This window comes from Cyrtonyx montezumae, unplaced genomic scaffold, assembly GCF_038088225.1.
Source record: "Cyrtonyx montezumae isolate F1298 unplaced genomic scaffold, pur_monq_1.0 scaffold_4, whole genome shotgun sequence".
Taxonomy (NCBI): domain Eukaryota; kingdom Metazoa; phylum Chordata; class Aves; order Galliformes; family Odontophoridae; genus Cyrtonyx; species Cyrtonyx montezumae.
Genome location: NW_027072045.1, coordinates 15583669 through 15602899, shown reverse-complemented (window position 1 = coordinate 15602899; position 19231 = coordinate 15583669). Strand labels below are relative to the sequence as shown.

The 19231-nt window shown below is 35.5% G+C and overlaps 1 protein-coding gene across 1 annotated transcript in view; it reads left to right on the top strand.

Moving 5' to 3' along the window:
• The window catches only part of ERCC6 (ERCC excision repair 6, chromatin remodeling factor), a 44231-nt gene that overhangs the window by 16795 nt on the left and 8205 nt on the right, over positions 1 to 19231 (top strand). The window contains exons 6-13 of the mRNA XM_065746188.1: positions 1306 to 1431; positions 6157 to 6315; positions 8497 to 8632; positions 14818 to 14988; positions 15419 to 15595; positions 16942 to 17058; positions 17777 to 17872; positions 18782 to 19000. Coding sequence (XP_065602260.1) covers positions 1306 to 1431; positions 6157 to 6315; positions 8497 to 8632; positions 14818 to 14988; positions 15419 to 15595; positions 16942 to 17058; positions 17777 to 17872; positions 18782 to 19000 — 1201 coding nt within the window. The remainder of the gene's footprint in view (positions 1 to 1305; positions 1432 to 6156; positions 6316 to 8496; positions 8633 to 14817; positions 14989 to 15418; positions 15596 to 16941; positions 17059 to 17776; positions 17873 to 18781; positions 19001 to 19231) is intronic.

Below are 19231 nucleotides of genomic sequence, written 5' to 3'. Positions count from 1 at the left end.
TCTTTTGATGCTATCACTGCTATTTATAGTTCTTTGAAACCTGAACAATTTCAATTTCTATGTTTTATGTTTCAGACGCTTTTAGACTGCCAGGTCTCCTTCTTCAGCCTCATTCAGGCCAGCACCTTTAATTACGAGCATGGAAAAAGTGTTCAAATAATGATGTCTGCAATGGCTTAAATTACAGTATATGCTTCATTTGAAAGTGTTTTGTCTGGCTGTGGGAGGACAGAGCTGTGTGCTAGGGAGAGAAGAGGGTTTTGGTAGGAAGAAACTTCTTTCATGAAGGAATGCACTTCACTGAGGAAGCATGCAGTTGTTTAATCCTTACAGATGCAGCAATCCTTTTATTAGATAAAATGTCTGCTTTTGTGCTGCATGAAGAGTGATAGCATGAGGATGTTCTTCATCTGTTCTACAATTTAGTTCTTTCTGTAGGGATTTTATCAGGCTGTATGCTGTGTCTGATGTGCATGCAAGGAATGCACTTTCAGCAGTGAATGACAGCAAAATCCAAGTTGTCTGTGAAGTGCTTTTGGTAGTTCAATATTTATTTGTTCAAGTTCTGCAGTCATTTCCTCCCAGCTGGCAGTAAGCATATGCTTTGCTGTTACAGGTAAAAGGTTTTGTTTGGGTCACAAAAGCAAACATGAGTCTGTAGTTCCTTTGGATGTTGAGGATCCTTTGGTAACCTTTTCTAAGAGGGGGCACAGGACAAGAACATAATTCTGGTTGTAGTCTGTGCTGAGTCCAGATGCAGCACTTGGGCTGCATGCCATGGATCACCATAATTTCAAAATGTCTCCTAACTATGATCGACTGCTTAGCATCTTTAGAGCACATCAGCTCAATGATAGTGATGTTTCCAACTGAGTATTCTGTATATGCTACTGAACGTTTCTCTAGGTGAAAGACATTTCAATTAAGAAAAATAGTAATACTTAATCTTTATTTCTTTGTTTTATTTTTGTTTTATCCTTTTTAAATGGAGATTTAGGAACTTGACGTTACCAGTTTCTTTTAATAGTGTTAACTGTTAATTACACTCCATTAGCGTTGCTGTCTACAGATAATCGTAATCAGCTATACTATTATGAAAGCTTATGACTATTCAGAAGTGCACGTTATGTCAAATATTTTGAGCATTTAGGTGCATAATTTTCTCCTCCAGTGGATTAATACTTAAATTCATCACATTTGAGATTTTTTATTTATTCTTTATTTATGATGAATAACTCAATGTAATATGCACATGGTATCTTTTCCATGCAGTAACTGAGTGTTGACTCCTTGTGTCACTTACAGGAAATGGCAAAAAGAACGTTTGAACGACAAAGAACATCATTTGGCTGAAGAACTTTCTGATGAAAGTGACACTGAATTTGAAGAGGGTTTCAAAGTTCCAGGATTTCTCTTCAAAAAGCTTTTTAAGTATGTATTGTATGCTTTACTTTAACGTTAGGCTGCTGTATACTGTTGTTAACAACAGTAGTAGTAACTGTTGTGGAAATTTAGATGTCTTATCCTGCACTTCAGGTACAGTTATTTCTAATATTTTTAAAAATCACCTTAAAAAGTCTTACTTGACCAAACCAAGAACAAAGTTAATTATTTTAAGCACAAAATGCTGTTTTATGTATATACAGTGTATATAGTGAATATACAGAGTATAAGTGGATTGTAAATATTATAAATGTCTGTAAGCTAAACTAAGAGTTGAGAAGATCTCCTCGTCTGCTTTTGTAAATGTTTTTTTTTATTGGTAAGTGCCTTCTTTTAGTTCATTTGCAGAATTATATGAAAAATGAAAACAAGGAATCTTAAGTGTTTCTGCGATTGGATTAAGTGTGATTGAAGTTTTCTGCCATCAAAAAATAGAGCCAATTTTTTCTTTGAGTAGTTTTAAATTCATGGTATAAGATCCTCTAAATGTTACTGGTAAAACTATTAAAATATGGAGAGTACATTCTGATTTCCTTTACTATTTAATGTTGTATTGTAGTTTTGGCCAAGACTGCTTTCCATTTCAATTTTTTGAGAGTTTCGTGGTGTCCATTGACGCTTTCAAGTAACTCATCTTAATCTCAAAAAAGGCAGTCTAAACAAGTTTAGCTGCTGACAAGTTAATTTCATCCATAAGTTTTCTCTAACTTCTGTGCATTCTAACTTCATTGGCTTGAATTTGTTTTTGTTGGCAGCATTTCACACAAAGGGAAAAACATCACCCCTTTTAAAAACTAACTCTAAAGTCTTACTCTAAAGTCTTACAATTAATCTAGCAGAAAGCTATGGTTTCTTACAGGCATGCATAGTGACCCTTCCAACAGGGCCATTCAGTCTTAACCTCAAGGAAATTATTATTGTTGTCCTGCAATTCTTCAGAAGGAGAGCACTAGCTCTGAAATGGATTAATGACTTAGTTGCCAGGACTATACACAGCCAATATGTGGTCTCCAGTTGTTTATGCAATGGTACTGCAGGAGTAATCATCCTGAGAACGGATGTGTGGTCTGAGCAACCCAAAGGGAATCGAAATAAGGCAGACAACTAGAAATTAATCTTAGAGGTATCAGCCTTACTAATGAAGGGTATCCCTGCAAACATGAGTCAGTTGGCAAGACTTCTTAAGTGGTTACAAAGATCAATTGAGTTGAATGATTTGTCTGACTTGTAACTTAAATGCTGAAACCTCCAGTGTAGGAGGGCCCACAGTCAATAGTCATTAAACTCTGAGTTCTGAACAAGTTTAGTAGAGAACATGGAAGTATATTGATCCAAAAAGAAGGTGTATCGCAATATTTTGTAAGTGATCTTTCTGCATATGTGATTTGAACTCCAAAGAGAAGTTACCTCAAAGTAGAAATGTTAGACTCTTGATCTGATTGTTTTTCAGTTTGTTGCTTTTCGTTTTTTATTTCTTTGATTTTGGTTTATTTCTCGCAAAACTGTTCAAGTGGAAAATCTTGTTTCTTGTATATATTCCTCTGTCTACTTTGAGGAACACTGAGTAACATTTATTTAGCTAGTACTGCTGGTGCTCCTCTGGAATAAAACCATGGTCAGCATCTGCACTTTACCTGAGAAAATTCTGTGTAAGGAGGAGACCAGGTTTCTTCCTTACATACTTTGAGTGCATTGTCATCTCAGTAACAAAGTAGCTATGTTTTGCTAGCTAGAGTTATCAATTTTTGAGGGATGCATCATAGTGTAATTACTTAATGTGAATTTCAGTGCAGATGTAACTATTTAAAAGACTGGGCAACATTTTTGTTTCACTTCTACAGTATTTTTAAGTTAAAAACAGAACACAGAAATTGGTCCATTGAAGGTGTAAGAGTGAAGAGAATTGATTCTCTCTCCATGTAACCATAAAACAATTATTTGGGAGAAACTTAGAATTTTTTTAAGCTTTTCAGTAGTTGCAATTGTAGTATTGTAAGTTTGGATGTTTCTACAAAGAGTTGGTGTAACTTTCCTCATGAGTTAATGTTAATGTTCCTCCTTATGTACTTTCAAAGTCATTGTAATTAATGTTCTGCCCATGAAAATATGTGTTTTGAGAAATGCTTCTAGCAAAGATGAGTTGCTAACATGCTTTGTGTGTAATCATTTCCATTCTTTTGTTGTGTAGTGGAAAGTATGTAGGTCTTTAAAAAGGCCACACAACTTGCAAGACCTTTTGGCTAAGCAGCACAGTTCTGTAAGATCATATTTGGCTATAGAAGTGTGTGTGAAAAAACTACTCCAGTGAAGTAAGTTGAAATGCTGTAGTGCTCCACCTTTTATAAAAGCTTACAGCATAAAATTTTAGAGCCATGTAGATGGACTTTGTCTACCCAGGGCTTTAGAAACAAGTTTAGAGGGCATTACTTAAAAACATGTTCTTGGTTTTCTTTGACACGTTCTAAGATACTCATCACTGGTCTGACATACAGCATTCTTCTATAGAGAAGAATATGAGAGTTGAAGTTGTTTATCTAGCTTCATGAATGTGCCTTAGTGTCATATCCTGAAAAGGGAAAATAAAAATCTATACAGTTGAAGTTCCATATTTAAACAGACGCTTCAATTCTTACATAGGACATTTTTCCTGCAAAGAGAATAGAAAAGCACCAAAGATGAATCATACTGTATTTCCTTAAAAATAACCAACACTCAGAACTTTGAAGTATGAAAGATTTATTTAAAAAAGAAGTCTTACTTATTGTTCAGGCTTGTTTGTAAATCTCTGGAAGTTTGCAGTAGAGCTCTGGATTAACTTAGGAAGGGAGAATCACTTTGTGATCCAGAATTATTGAGAATGTCGTTTCACTGCAGAAAGATGCGTGATTATTGCTCCTCTCCTCCCATGGTATTTGAGAATAAAATCTTTCTGTAATTGTTTATCTTTGGAATTCAAAGGTTTTCCTCATAGATGAAATCTATTAATCTGCCTACTTACACCTGTTATGATCAGTAGTTATTAATAATACGTTACATTTTGTTGACCTGAAAATGTTTAGTGAGAATATCTGCATCTTCTCCAGTTCTAAATATCCTCGGAGAGGAATTTCTTCAAACCTTTACTGCTTATTAAATGGATTCTCATTATTTTTTAGAAGATAGAGGGAGAGGGAGAAAGATGCTGATAAGGGCAGCTAGATTTTCAGCAATGTCTATAATCCAAAGAAATGTTCTGGAAATTAGTCTGGGGTAGCTGATTGACTTTTTTTTCTCCAGTTCTTCAATATTTCCATCAGAAAATGTTCTGACCTTCATAAAGCACTGCAACAGTGTCTTCATCTGCTGAAAGCTACTCCTGGAAACTATTTTGTAGTCGTTTAATTTAGATTCCTGCATTTTTAAGGTCAATTCATTCCTAATAAAAGGCCTTTTTAAGGAGTTCTTGGTATAATGCATTTGAGATGCCAGCAGATAGTGTGATGTCTGAACTGTTGGATGTGTTCTTTGATTACTTTTTTCTAACTACTCAGGCCATTTCAGCGTTAATTTATGTTGTGATCTGTATGGATTTAGATTGATTTTTGATAGGACTTAGCAGACTCACGTGTCATTAGTTGTCAGCAGTCCTAAACGTTCTTCTCTGAAAGAGAGAAACACAATTTTGAAATATGCATTTGAGAATACCCAAAATGAAACAATCCTGATTTTACAAAAAAAACTTGTTCTGTCCTTTGCTGTGCTTGGCATGCCAGGCAACGCTTGCCACCAAGAGAACAGTACCAGTGACCTTGATCTTCTATATGTTGTAAGACACAGGAATACTGAAACGTGTATTTTTTTACTTACTTATTTAAATATGTTGTTGTGCTTTTTTTTTCTTGTTTTCAATTTAAACTCCCTTTTTCAAAATGTTTTATTCCTATACTGTCATTGTTTCAAACCACTGTAAAATAAAACCAAAAACATATTTTAAAATGATTCTTAGTCCAGCAGCCCATACCCACCTTTTTAGTTGTCTGTTGTAGATGTTGTTTTCTAATCAACTTCTTTTAATTGGGATATGTTTTACGTTGTTGCTTATGCAATTTCCAGTGAGTGGCTGGGATTAGAAGCCATCCTGATGGTCTAACGTAATAACGTTCTGCTGCATCTCATTCACTGGAATTGCTTCTATTGTTTTGCTTTCCAACGCAGTTTCCCTTGTTGTCTTTTTTCTTCACTGAAAGAGGTTACATTTTACTAAATGAATTTATGTGAAAAGAAAGCGTATTGTGACAGATGTTATCAGTTTTCAGAGTGGAACGTAAAGTCTGCACCATTCAAACTTCTCCTTCAGTTTAAGGTATATGTTCCAGTAATGTAAGTGAATAGACCCCTGCAAGTCTTCTCTTCTGACAATATATGGCTTTGTTAGAGTAGCTTTCCAAGTTATTTTTAACACTTAAAATATACATGAAATAAAATACCCTCTAATTACCGTGACTATCATTTTAATTAGAAATGTTTTAGTATTGCATAAAAAATGAAAGTTGCATGTAATGTTTGAGTGTATCAAAAATGTATGACCTAGTAAATAGAGCACTCATGTAAAACACACATCCAGCATGTTACTGTAACTGGTGTAAGAACCCTACCAAATGATTAATTCATGAGTACTTTCTGTTATGATCTTTATTATCAAACATTTGCCATCTTCTTTTTCCTTGTTTTTAGGTACCAGCAGACAGGTGTTAGGTGGCTCTGGGAATTGCACTGCCAGCAGGCAGGAGGAATTCTGGGAGATGAGATGGGATTGGGCAAGACCATCCAGATAATTGCCTTCTTGGCAGGTCTGAGCTACAGCAAGATCAGGACTCGTGGTTCAAATTACAGGCAAGTGCTCCTCTGCAGACTGTCAGTCTGTGGAGCTCAATTAATATTTCATCAGATGTATTGCTGGTGGAGGAGGGTCCTGTGAATTATTAATGACATTTCAATTACAATATTCCTTTAATTCTTTTAGTGGGGGACATCAAAGGAAAAATTTTACGAGACAATGGAGCTGTAGGGCAGGAAAAATTAAACATGTAACACTTTTAATGAATTCCAGGCATTGATGCTTCATTTTGCAGATGAGCCACACTAGATATTTTGGGTCAATACAGTGTCTAAGGTTAGCTTCCACAAATGGATTGTTTACAAACTCAATTACATTAATATCAATAGTTTACACAATATGGAATTTTAAATTAGATATAATACCTTTAGTTCCATTTATTAAATTTTACATTAAAATATTTGTTCTGGCAAAACACCAGGTGAATGCTTTACAGGAAGTCACAAGCTGATTTGTGATAGAAGTTAAAGTTCCTAATCAGCAGGGAATTACCTATGCCAAAAAAATAGTAGTACTAATAAAAACTGTAACTTACACAAGAGAAATTTCCATCTTTGTTACTGTCTAAAACTGTATTAGATTAACTAGCTGTTCTTGCAAGAGCTTTCACGTTCCTTCTTTGTTACTGAGCTATACTTTGAAATTCTGTCTTTATGGATGAAATTACCGGAAAAAGTACTTATTGGTGTTCTTGGATTTACAGATGCACGCATGAGTGATACTTGAGTTTTCTAGTTCTGGTGGCCTACTTATCTGATGTAAATTATGAGATGCAATTAAGCAAATATTGCAGCAGTATACTGAACAAAAAAAAATTAACTTTACTGTGAGCCATTAAAATATGTTCAGCGTGTACATGACTTGTAAAATAATGCATTAAAAGGAAGACGTGGAAGGCTTATATTCTTCGGTTCATTCCTAATGTAGCATTTGTATAAAAAACTGCTACGTTGTACTCCCTTCACTGAAGCCAGTTGATTTACTTGGCTATGATCGCCCCTTCTAACGTTGCTACTCTACAGATTACTTGGTGCTGGTATATTTATTACCTGCCCTTGGTGGAGAGCCACTGAGTTCATAGAGATCTTTCAGGAGCATCTCTTGACATTGTTACACAGTTTCAGCCTCAAGATCTAAGATACTTCAGTGAGACTACAGTGAAACCTTGAAGATTCAAAAATAAAAACACTGAGTTGTAACCATTTCTGCACATCAGATCATGTGTTCTGGGCTTTTTTTGTTTGTTTGGTTTGGTTTGGGTTTTTTTATTTTGTTCTGTTTTCTGGTGTTTTTAATTAACAAATCCCCCACAATAGTAACTCTGAGAAAAAAATAAGCTTTATTTTTTTGGTAAGACTTATTGCCTGTGTGTTGCAAGACAGTGATATTTGCATGGTCAAGTATTTTCCTCAGCAGCATTCAGAGTGAGGAACGCAGTAACTCTAGCTGGCTAGGTCCTACTTGAGAGCAGTGTTGTTTAGTAAACAGAAGACCTCATGGTCAGTCTGGTTGAGAAATGGGCATTGTTAAGAGTGGGCATAGTTATGTTGTCAGCCTGTCTGAGTGACTTCCAGCTCATCTCTTATCTCATTGCCTTGGTGTACAGAGGCAGCTCGTGTACTGCTGTATGAATCTGGCACTGTAGCCTGTCTCTGTCAACCTCAGTTCTCATTCTTTAAAATGGAGATAACTGTACCTTCCTTACTGTGCAAAAGTGTGAAGATTGTTGTGTTTGGAAGTACTTGAGAATGAAAACAACAAGTCTATTCTCAAATATTCAAAATATGCAACTTTATTTTATATGTGTGTCGTTTTCTGAAGAAATATTCTTCAAAATAAGGTACTAGAAATTTCATTTTGTAAACTGATCTAATTCTGAGATTTCTAGAGGGGAAGGTCTTTTTTTAGATAAGTTGAGGTAGGAGAAGCAGATGAGCTTTCACACCAATGGTTCACAAAGTCTATATCCTTCAAGTAACCCATCTCTAGCCTATATTCGGATTGAAGTCTGTTGTTGAAACTTGATGAAGAGCTTGTGAGTCCATGTGTTGGTCACCTTTTTTCCAAGTACATTATTTTCATAATTTTTCACTGTACGAGGTTGTTTTAATAAGACATATAACATGGAGTATTTATTTCACGTTAAACATTTTGGTTTGGTTTTGTTTTTTGGTTAGGTACCAGGGACTGGGTCCAACAGTGATTGTTTGTCCAGCTACTGTGATGCATCAGTGGGTAAAAGAATTTCACACATGGTGGCCTCCATTTAGAGTTGCTGTTCTCCATGAAACTGGTTCTTACACCAAAAAAAAGGTAATAATTGATATTCATTTTGTAATTCCAGATGCCAGGGGGCATCCAGATGACTAGTGGGGGGGGGAAAAAAAAGTGTATCCTATGTTCCTCAATATTTCTGTGCAAGCTTGTACTCTTTGATTCTTTGTAAAGGTTACTTAGTTCACTGTCCTGTATAGATTTGTTAGGTAACTGGACAAAAAGGTAATAACAAGGAGTTACATTTATATTACAATACAGAACAGAACTGCAAAAACAAAGTAAACATAATAACAGGCTTCTCCTTCAGAATGCTTTGCTTGTACTGAAGTCAATACTGCCCTGTCTAGAATGCTTTCAAACTGGACTGCGTGTAGTTTTGGCTTACTGTGGGGCCCCTGCAATATTAGACATAACTCAGCTTATTATGGAATCAAAGCGCATCATGGTTTTAATGTTAATGTGTTCATTTTCTTTAACCATTCAGAGTAGCCAACAGTGTGATATCTAACCTACTTTTACGGTGGTGCTCGTGTAAAAGTAACTAATTTATGTGATTTGGACTGAGAAGATTTGAAGTCTTTCTGCTGAATGTGGGAATATCTGTGGTTTAATCATTGGAGGTGCTTCTCTGTAAGAATGGACAAGGCATATTAATTTCTCTTTGTTTGGCCATTGTGTCGGTTCATACCACCTGGTTTCCTTTAACAACGATGGTACTTTATTGTTTTTCCTCAAGAAGTGTCTTTTCTGCCTTTTGATTTTATTGGCCGATGTCTTAATATGCATATTCTTACTCCATTTCCTCAGATGAAATCTCAGACAAGCCAGACTTGTCAATCTCTGATACCTTGCTAGAACAAAACAAGGAAAAGTTTAATTTTTGTTTTTTCCTGGCCTATTTCAGGTACTTAAAAAGAATTTTCAAGGTTCAGCAAAGCATTTCTAAATTTCTCTTTAAATATTTATTGAGTTTCTTGTGATAACATTAAAATGATATGGTGCTTAATTGCACTTGATTAAACTGTGAGGTAATCAATAGCATTTTACAGTACATGGCAAAAAAGAAATAGTACACTAATGTGCTAATAGCTTCCTGTTGTTCAATTAACTTGGTATGTCTTCAATCCCTAAAAATATGTTGACCTCAATAACATGTTTGCATGTCTTCCTAAATTAAACTGTGTATGCTTGTTTTGGGATATTTGTTAATTAATTAACTTGACAAGCTGGATCAAATATTTTTCAACTACAAGCATAGTCAGATTTTCAGACTTTTACTTCCACTTCTCATCTCACAACTGCTTATTTCCATGAATTATTTCCACAACTGCTCTTTCCATGAATATGTTAGTGCCAATCTAATCTCATGATAATTCTGTTTTCTGATGACCTGTGACTTTACAGGAGGCTGCTTTGCATATGTCAACTTTTTAGTACTCAATATTCAGCCCTTACTAACAAATGAAAATTGTGATTAGGCTGTGTAAGATCACAAATGTGTTAGCTAGTGTCAATTTTTTTGTCCAAATGCAATGGCAGCGTGCATGTGTGTACTCAATATTGCACAGACATGTTTGGAATTAAATTGGCAGATCCAGGATTGGCCTATTGTTCTATTAGTGAACTGTGGTTTACTACCAAGTGTATGAACTTTGTGCTTGACAGTTAGCTGACAGTTAGCTTGCAAGCAGAAAGGATCATGAAACTGAACATTACTCGCTTTTTTTGGAGTGAGAAAGGTTACTACAGCCTCTGGGCTAACAAAAAGACTAGTGGAAGAAGACTGTTGTTCCCAGAATTAACTGGATATCAGGCAAAGAATATCTTTGTGGATGCTGTGCAATGCTTTAGCCTGTAGTAATGGACATTGAGTTGTTCATGATTAAGTACAATATTGCAGCTTATTCTGTGCTGGCCTGTGGAAGAGGAACGAATGCTTTCAGAAGAGCAAAGATAGATTGATCTTAAAGTTAATGAATGAGAATTACAGAGGAAGAGAGTTTAGTAATGACAGGTGTACCAAAAGGCAAGGCAGTATTTTGTGGCTGAAAGAGCTAACAGCTGTTCTTGGCCTTCAGCTATCCACGAGGGAAAGCTGACTGGTAACTAGTACTTTAGATGATGGAAGGTAAATGCAACAAGAAGTTGGATAGGTTTCCCAGACTTCAGATCTAGTCTGAGGCCATCTGGACAAAATGCAACACTTGATTTTATTCCCCCTCCATTTGTGATAACAGAAGATCGTTTTGTTCCTCTGTGATGACTAAAGTGAATAAATTGGAAGTACTGGGAAGAATCAGATTGAAGTGGTAGTTCTCCTCCATAAAGTCAGTTTTCAGTTTGAGCATGGTACAGCAATGGTGGCTGTGTCCTTTGCTGCTGTTTTACGCTATTAACCTCCTGCAGTAGTTTACACTCAAACCTGATGTAGCGTAAAGTGACTTGAAAATACCTAGAGCTCTGACACCCCAAATAATGAGAGAAAATAAAATAGTATCTCCAATATAGCATGTCAAAAATATTTATAGCTTAGCATGGGTGACATGGAGAAGAAAGCCTTCTGTAGAGAGAACTTTTCATTAAAAAAAAAAAAACAACCTGATAATATGTGAGCATTTGAATAAAAGTACACAATCAGAGGGGAACTGTGTATTTCAGTTACCTTGATTTAACATCTCAAATGTGAGAGGAGGCTGTATTCTTGAGATCAAGGCTGAATTTTTAGTTTATCAATATTTAGAACAAGTATCACTGATGTAATTTATTCTTTCTGTTAGTAATTTGATTGTAAAGCATTACCTTTGTATTCATTTATTCTAGACAAACACTGGTCTAAAATGTAGCCCTCAAAATAATCATCCCTTCATGACACTAGCACCTGTGAAGCCACCTACTTGAAGATGACTTTGCACACTGTTGAAGTCTTCTATCCTCACAGTAGATTACAAAGATTAAAGTTCTTGGTGTGACTGATTATAAAGCCTTTATTTTAGCTGAAGACTCTATTTCTGTGCTAGGGAATTAAACTCAGATAAACTTCGTATCATGCCACAACAAATAACACTCCTCTTAAATACGTAGTAAGTGCTCTAGCTCATTTTATTGCAACATTTACATTATTAAACATTGTAATGTGTTCTTTTGAAGCCTCTTCATGGTGCCATTTAGCTTGTTTTGTTGGGGGTGGGGAAATATTAGAGGTTTTATAGGCTGAATTTATGGATCTCTGGACTTAATGGTTGGTTATGAGATAGTGAAAGACTGCTGAACAGTGCACTTTTGATTGACAAGTGATATAGTTGTGCAAGTGACTAGGTATTGCCTTGGTGAGTTCACATGTGCCTAAATGGAATCAGGAATTTTAGAGAATTTCATAGCTATATCACTTGTCTAATTCTTTGAGTCTGATTGTTGCATGCAAATTTCTATTTAAGAATATTAACGTTATACTACATAATATTATGGAAGAGTTCAGGTTCTCTTAAGCATTTTTTCAGAAAGACTTCTTTGACAGCTAAGAACTGATTTCTGTATCTGCGTCGCTCAAAACGATTGTCATTCTGTAGTTTCAAAAACCAGCTCATAGCTACTGCAAGTTAATCAGCAGGGCAAAGAAGCTTTCTGAAGATTTGTCCATAGACTACATCACTGAAACATTTTTAGCCTTAAGCAATGGTATTTGCTGAAAATCTTCTATGTATATCCCAGAGAAGATGAGTCAATGATCAACACAGTCAATGGCATCACCATGTTAGGTAGAAATACTGTCCTTAAATTGTAAAAGCCTGAAATACTGTGCTGAACAAAACTATAATACTAGCGTTATTCCATCTATTTCATGTTCTTGTATTCATTAGCATCTTTTTAAGTACCAGAATTCAGACTTCCAAATCTAGACAACAACTCTCTCATCTATCTTTTGGCATTAGCAGTATTTGACTCAGAGTTGAAGAGTTGAACTTATTTTTTTTATTTTATTTTCCAGTTTGAGTGTATGATCTGAAATATTTCATTGAAATGCGTTCCCAAGAAAATTAAATATAAAAATAATACAAACACATCTAAATCATGCCTGTAAATTAAAGAATACATGATGAAATAGCATAAATTCTGAAGTGCCACAGCTTCAAAACAGTGTGTCCAACATTAAATCCATTATCGTGTTTTAAAAGGTTTTAAATTATTCCAAAAGCTGCAAGTTAGTGATAAGGCAACCTCCAAGAAAGTCCCCTGTTCAGTAAAACAACAGTTAATAGGTATTGTAGTACTAGTTGTTAAAATTGTGGTGTTGTATTTCTTCATTGTCAGCAGAAATCCTTGTTTATTAAAAATTTAGCTTGAAGGAAACTTTAATTAATTACAGGTTCAGGAAATCCTGACTAGGATTCTGCTGTGGTGTGTTTGCAGTGAATGGCCTTCATGTGCCTGTGTTTCACTTCTGTTCTCTGTGCTACCTGACAGCGTGATTTATGGCTGCTGCTTTCTGCTAGTCCACTGCTTGCCCTCTAGGAGGGATTGGTCTCTCGAGCCTCCATAATAACAGCAGCACTTTCACAAAACATCTTTTAATGACAACAGTGTAGCATTCCATAAGTCAGGCTAATTGCAGACATACCCTATTAATTGCAAAAACTAGGAGAGGTTACATATTTTACAAGCTTTTAATTTGAAATCGCCCGAGATGATTTGTCTTAAGTGTTTGGGTAGGGATGTCTGCAATGTTCTGCAATAAGCCATTGCTGAGGCTGTAGGACACTGCTGCAGACTGTGGGCAGTGCACCAGGTAGAATTTAGCTTTAGATGTTCTCACCTGCCTAGAATTCTTTCTGTATCTGTAATATTTGTTACGTAGATTGAACGTTTTCTTGACAGTCATGAGGTCAGCGTTATTCAGTGCCACAAGTGCTTTGAGGAGATGATGAGCAAAATGTAGAATTCTCGAACAGTTAGTTGCAGAATTTTGTTGTTTTTTTTTTAATCTTGGGTTATATCTCTGAGCAAGAAGTTATTGTAAGAAATTTTACAAGAAGAGAGAGATCATGGACGCACCAGAGTCAATTATTTCCTTATTGAGGCACTTCAGCAAGTGGTCTTAATGTTTTTGAACGTGTAGATATTTTAGGAGTCTTATTGTTTTCCACTTTTGTCTTTCATTTAACAAATTCTGTGGTGTTTCTACTTTAAATATATTTATATTTTTAATTACATTCACGGTTTGTTTAATACAGAATTGCCGTAAAGTTCATCATGTTTCATTTTTATCCCTGTCTGCTAATATGGCATACATTAAATCAATGGTGAAATTCCCTTTCATTTTGCCACTGTAGGCTCAGAGATGAATAAATGCAGCTCCTGGAAAACTACTGAGTAGCTAGTTAGTGTGCCCTAATGCTAAATTCCTATGTAAAAAGGTATGAAGTACATGAAGCTCTTAATACAGGATGAGCTTGAGTTTCCACAGAATTTGAGGTAATTTGGACATCCTCCACCTGAAGGCAGCAATTGCTTCTGCATGCAACTGGACTACTGAGAGTATTTTTAAGCAGAAGTTAAGAATTGGTGGTTACCAGTGTCTTTCATATGGACTGGATTGATGCCTTTTTCAGCATTTGTAGCAGCAACTAAAGATCAAGTTCTGTTTTCCTATTTGCTATATAAACACAATACAGCAGAGAAAAAAGATAGTAGTTAGGACACTCCCCTTCAGGGATGGAAAGAAAAAAAAGAAGAAAAGGGAAAGAACGTAGCCTTCTAGAGAAGCACACAATTTGGTGGCTAATAAAAAAAATAAAATGCCTGAAAATCCTAGTAATGAAAAGTTATGACAGAATTTAGCCTTTAACAAATATTTTTTGTTGTTTTAGTTTTTCAGTTGTTTATTTTCTTCTAGTTCTCTTATATCTTGGCTTGTAAAGTGAGTATAGGAGAATTAAAAGACTGATGAATTTTCATGTTTGAATTGCAGATATTGCCTTTGGGGGAAAAAAAACTGGTTTCTTCTCAACAGGCTTTAGGCCCATTTCTGTTCTGGTCTCTCAGAGCACTCAAGTGCTTCATTTTTTATAGATAAGTCATGTCATCAAAGTCTTTTCTACACTATCTTTGTGAAGCAGGTTTTCTGCTCTTTAAGAACTTTGTGTGTGTACCTTTCATATGTACTTTAGCAAGTGTGAATTTTCAGTCTCATTGTGTTACTGATGCCTCTCCCTTTTTGTTTTTAGGTGAAACTAATTCGAGAAATTGCTTCATGCCATGGAATTTTAATTACATCTTATTCATACATTCGACTGATGCAAGATAACATTCACAGCTATGACTGGCATTATGTGATTTTGGATGAGGGTCACAAAATCCGAAATCCAAATGCTGCAGTCACACTTGCATGCAAGCAGGTACATCAATAACAAATGGAAGATTATTTTTTGAGGGGTGGGAGTTGCCTTCCAAGGTCTAATTGCCTGTATTATACTGTCAACCATTAATAAGGAATACAAGCATATATATGAGTGGTATGTATTTGAGTATTTAATTTAGGTAATATTTTAAGTGAGTTTACAGCAGTAAGTATTTATAGAGGTAAGATAAATGTCAAATTGTGTAGGAATTTACCATTAGGAGCAACAGTCAGATGTTGGTGTTTATTTTCTGCTAACAGTTTGCAGATGACATCTTGCAGAAGGTTGGTTGTTTCAGGAGTATGAGACCACATATTTTAAATGAGTTCATCAGTGGTAAAATAGAAAATCCTCTGAGGCAGGAATCATGTTACACTGTGAGCCATGACAATGGCCTAATTTTGTTTCTGTTTTTATTAATTGATAGTTCCGCACGCCCCATCGCATCATCTTGTCTGGTTCTCCTATGCAAAATAACTTGAAGGAGCTCTGGTCCCTCTTTGACTTTGTATTCCCAGGGAAACTGGGAACACTGCCTGTATTCATGGAACAATTTTCTGTTCCAATAACCATGGGAGGATACGCCAATGCCTCTCCTGTGCAGGTAAATGCATTGAAAATTTCACTGGAAAATGTTCTGTTCTTTCAGAACTGATTTTTAAATGTACCTCTTGCTCTATACGTTCTGGGCACAAACAGTAGTCGTGCATCTGTGTTTCACTTCTGTGTATGTGGAAAAAAAACAAAAACAGTTCAACAAAATGAAACCATTTCTTCTGTACATGGATACAGGATAAACACAAGTGTTTCTTGTCAAGAAAGTTGAGATCATTATAAGTATTTTCTAAAATAAAGATCTGCAAGTGTGGGGAAAAGACTAATCTCACATTTTAATGTATTCAAGTAGAACTTTCCTCTTTGATCTCAAGCTTCAACAAATTATTTCAGATCCTTTAGAGGAATGCTTCAATCAAAACTGAAAGCTATTTTAATTTTACAAAGCTGAAATAGGTATCAAAAATCTTGGGAGTGTATAAACTTATTTAATTTTGAAAGCAGAAATTGTTTGGAATGTTATCTTCTGAATTACTGACACATTAATGTCTGTAGTTCTGGTTCTCTGACATTTTAAACACATTTCATGTTAACTAATAGTTAAACGGTTCAGTAATCTGTAGACTAAAATTGTCATATAAGCACTTAAAATTTGCTTTTAAGTGGTATTCAAACTGCTTTGCATATATGCATTTCTAAAGTTTTATTTTCTTTTTGAGCTTAAGTTCTTCCCTTGTCCAAAGCTTAGTAATTTACTTAATTGGACAACCAGTTTTGTTGTTTTTTTTTTCACATATCAATAATTTATTGTACTCTTTGTTTTGCTTTAAGAAAAATGAAGGTATTTTTAGCCATTACATACAGTTAATACCCATCTCACACATCCATTACCCATTATAGAGCCATATGTTCCATTTGAGGCCAGAGTGACCTTTAGTTTCTGTGATCATGGGGATTTTCTTGTACTGATTTTTTTTTTAATAGTCTCAAGTGGATGCTAATCTTCACTTATTGTCTAGTAACCCCCATTGCTTCAAGCCTTTTTTGTTGTTGTTGTTGATCTTCAGTATGTGTGTTAGAAGTTGTTTATGCAGACTTTGGTTCTATGCGAGTTTAAACTCAAATTGGTTTTTAAAATAAATCTCATTTCTGGTCTCTGAAATTCCACTAAATTAGTCAAGATAAATCAGTGGTATCTGAGGAAAAGTTATTTATGCAGTGCTATTGCTGCTAACGTGAATTTTATTGCAATTCATTTGTGCTAAATAGACAACTGTAGGGCAACATAAATCATAAGCTATCTCATAAATGAGTACTTTCCTATTACTAGTTATTTAATTTGTTTGCTGCTAGAAAATCTAGAACCAAAATATAATTTTTTACTTCATTTTTCAGGTAAAAACTGCATACAAATGTGCGTGTGTGTTACGGGACACCATAAACCCCTACCTGCTGCGAAGAACGAAGGCTGATGTTAAAATGAGCCTTTCACTTCCTGATAAAAATGAACAGGTTTGCTTTTTGTTAATTCTGAATTTGTGCTCTCTTTGTCATGAAAGAAGATGGCCTTTTTAAATCAAATTTTGAATTTCTGTTTACTGAAGGACCCGGACCACTCACTCCAAATAATGTAGCCTAAGTAGACGAAATAAATTTTATTTTTGTTATTGTCAGTCAGAGGGCACTATGTAAGTTTGACTTGCATCATAATGATGAGTGCCTTTCAGGTTGTGAGGAAGTGATTTTGTTTCATTTTAGCCCATCAGACCATCCGATAAATCATTACCTTTAGAGTATGAGCATATAGTGACAGTACAAGTTGTGTGTTCTAGCCTGTTGTTTTCCCATGAGGTACTGACACTTAACAAGTTTTAAGGAACATAACAAATGGTGGAAAGCGTTTCTTATAGCAGTACTTATGAGAAAATGCTAATGCTGCATGATTAGCTCAGTGAAGCTCGAAAATGGCAGCACTTACAAAACTAAAGCAATATGTGAGGAAAAGGTAGTAACTATGAAAGGGCTCAGAAGAATGATGAAATCCATCTCAGTGTTTATGTTCTAACAAATCTTCACTTACAATGATCTCTGCACAGCGCCTTTTAGTTGAGTATGTCAGACATGTCTATCAGGCTTCATTGTAGCACATGCCATATTGGAAAACTTTAAAACTGCCAAGTCTGAAGTTTACAAGTTGGACTTGAGCTGTTTACTTGTTTTGTTTTGGTAGGTCCTCTTTTGTCGTTTGACCGATGAGCAGCGTCGAGTCTATCAAAATTTCATTGACTCTAAAGAAGTCTACCAGATTCTCAATGGAGACATGCAGGTTGGCATTAATTAAGGTCGATAACAAGTAGAGTTTGATGGGTGAAGTTGCAGATCGATGTTTGCTTTCTTCTAGCTGGGTTCTAAGCAGAAAGGAAAGGACATTCAATCTCAATTCTACTTTTGTATATGTCTGCTTTCTTTTTTTTTTCCCTCAGAACTGTGCCATGAAGTGTGTAAAATGTAATGACGTGACTAGATAAAAATAAGAAAAACTAGACCATAAAAATGTGTTTGGTCATCCAGTTTTCAGTTATGGAAGATGGAGGGATTAGCTTCTTTTAAACTGTTTGGGGTTTTTTTTAGCACCCTTTATATCAGATTAATTAAATGTCACTAATATTAAATTAATAACTGAACAGAACTTTTCTAGCATTGTATCAAAAGTGGTCACTTCCAGCATTGTGTGTTCATTTAAGTATGTTGCCTGTGCTGTTCTTTGTTGCCATGCATTCCGATGGATTTACCTGCTGTCCTCAAGGTCTGTTTGAAGCTACCTGCTAGCATGGGGAGACAGAGGGGAGGATAGGATGGACACAGTAATTTGATTGAACAAAGTTGATGGATTTTTTTTCTTTTGAACAGGAAAAGCTTGACCATGAGCAACAGCTAGGGACTCCTTCTGCTAACATGGACATTTCTGTAGAATTCAGTTAAACTTGTCATCAGAATAGACTCACACACAGTGATATATTTTCATTGACCTTCTCCTGTACTCATTTTCCCAAAACATAACGTGGAACAAGTATTGGCACCTACTGGCTCTTCTAAAGAGCAAACCACAGTAAAAAAAAATACCCATCTTGATTTTGATTAGATTTATCCACTGTTTTTTCTCATTCACAATGCACATAAATGTAAGTATTTGTCAAGAAATTAAAAAAAATATATTTTCTCCTGTATGGTTTAGGTTTTCTCTGGACTAGTAGCTTTGAGGAAGATTTGCAACCACCCTGACCTCTTCTCTGGTGGTCCCAAGATTTTAAAGTGTGTACCAGATGCTGATTTGGAAGAAGCAGATCAGTTTGGATATTGGAAACGTTCTGGAAAAATGATAGTGGTAGAGTCCTTGCTGAAAATATGGCACAAGCAAGGCCACAGGGTGTTGTTTTTCACTCAGTCAAGACAGGTAAGGTGGGCTCATTTCTTTTAGTTTTACTTATCAGTGAAACTAAAGTGTGTTTGTCCTGACAAGACTTGTAATTTAAAATGGTAATTTTTGATGTCTTTTTCATAAAATTAACATTATTGGAAACAAACAAACAAAAAAAAGTCTAATATCATTGGAATAATTGCGGATCAGCTTCATAGCTCACAAGTGTTTCTGGAAGGGACAGCGTTGTGGCAGGTGTTGCCCAAG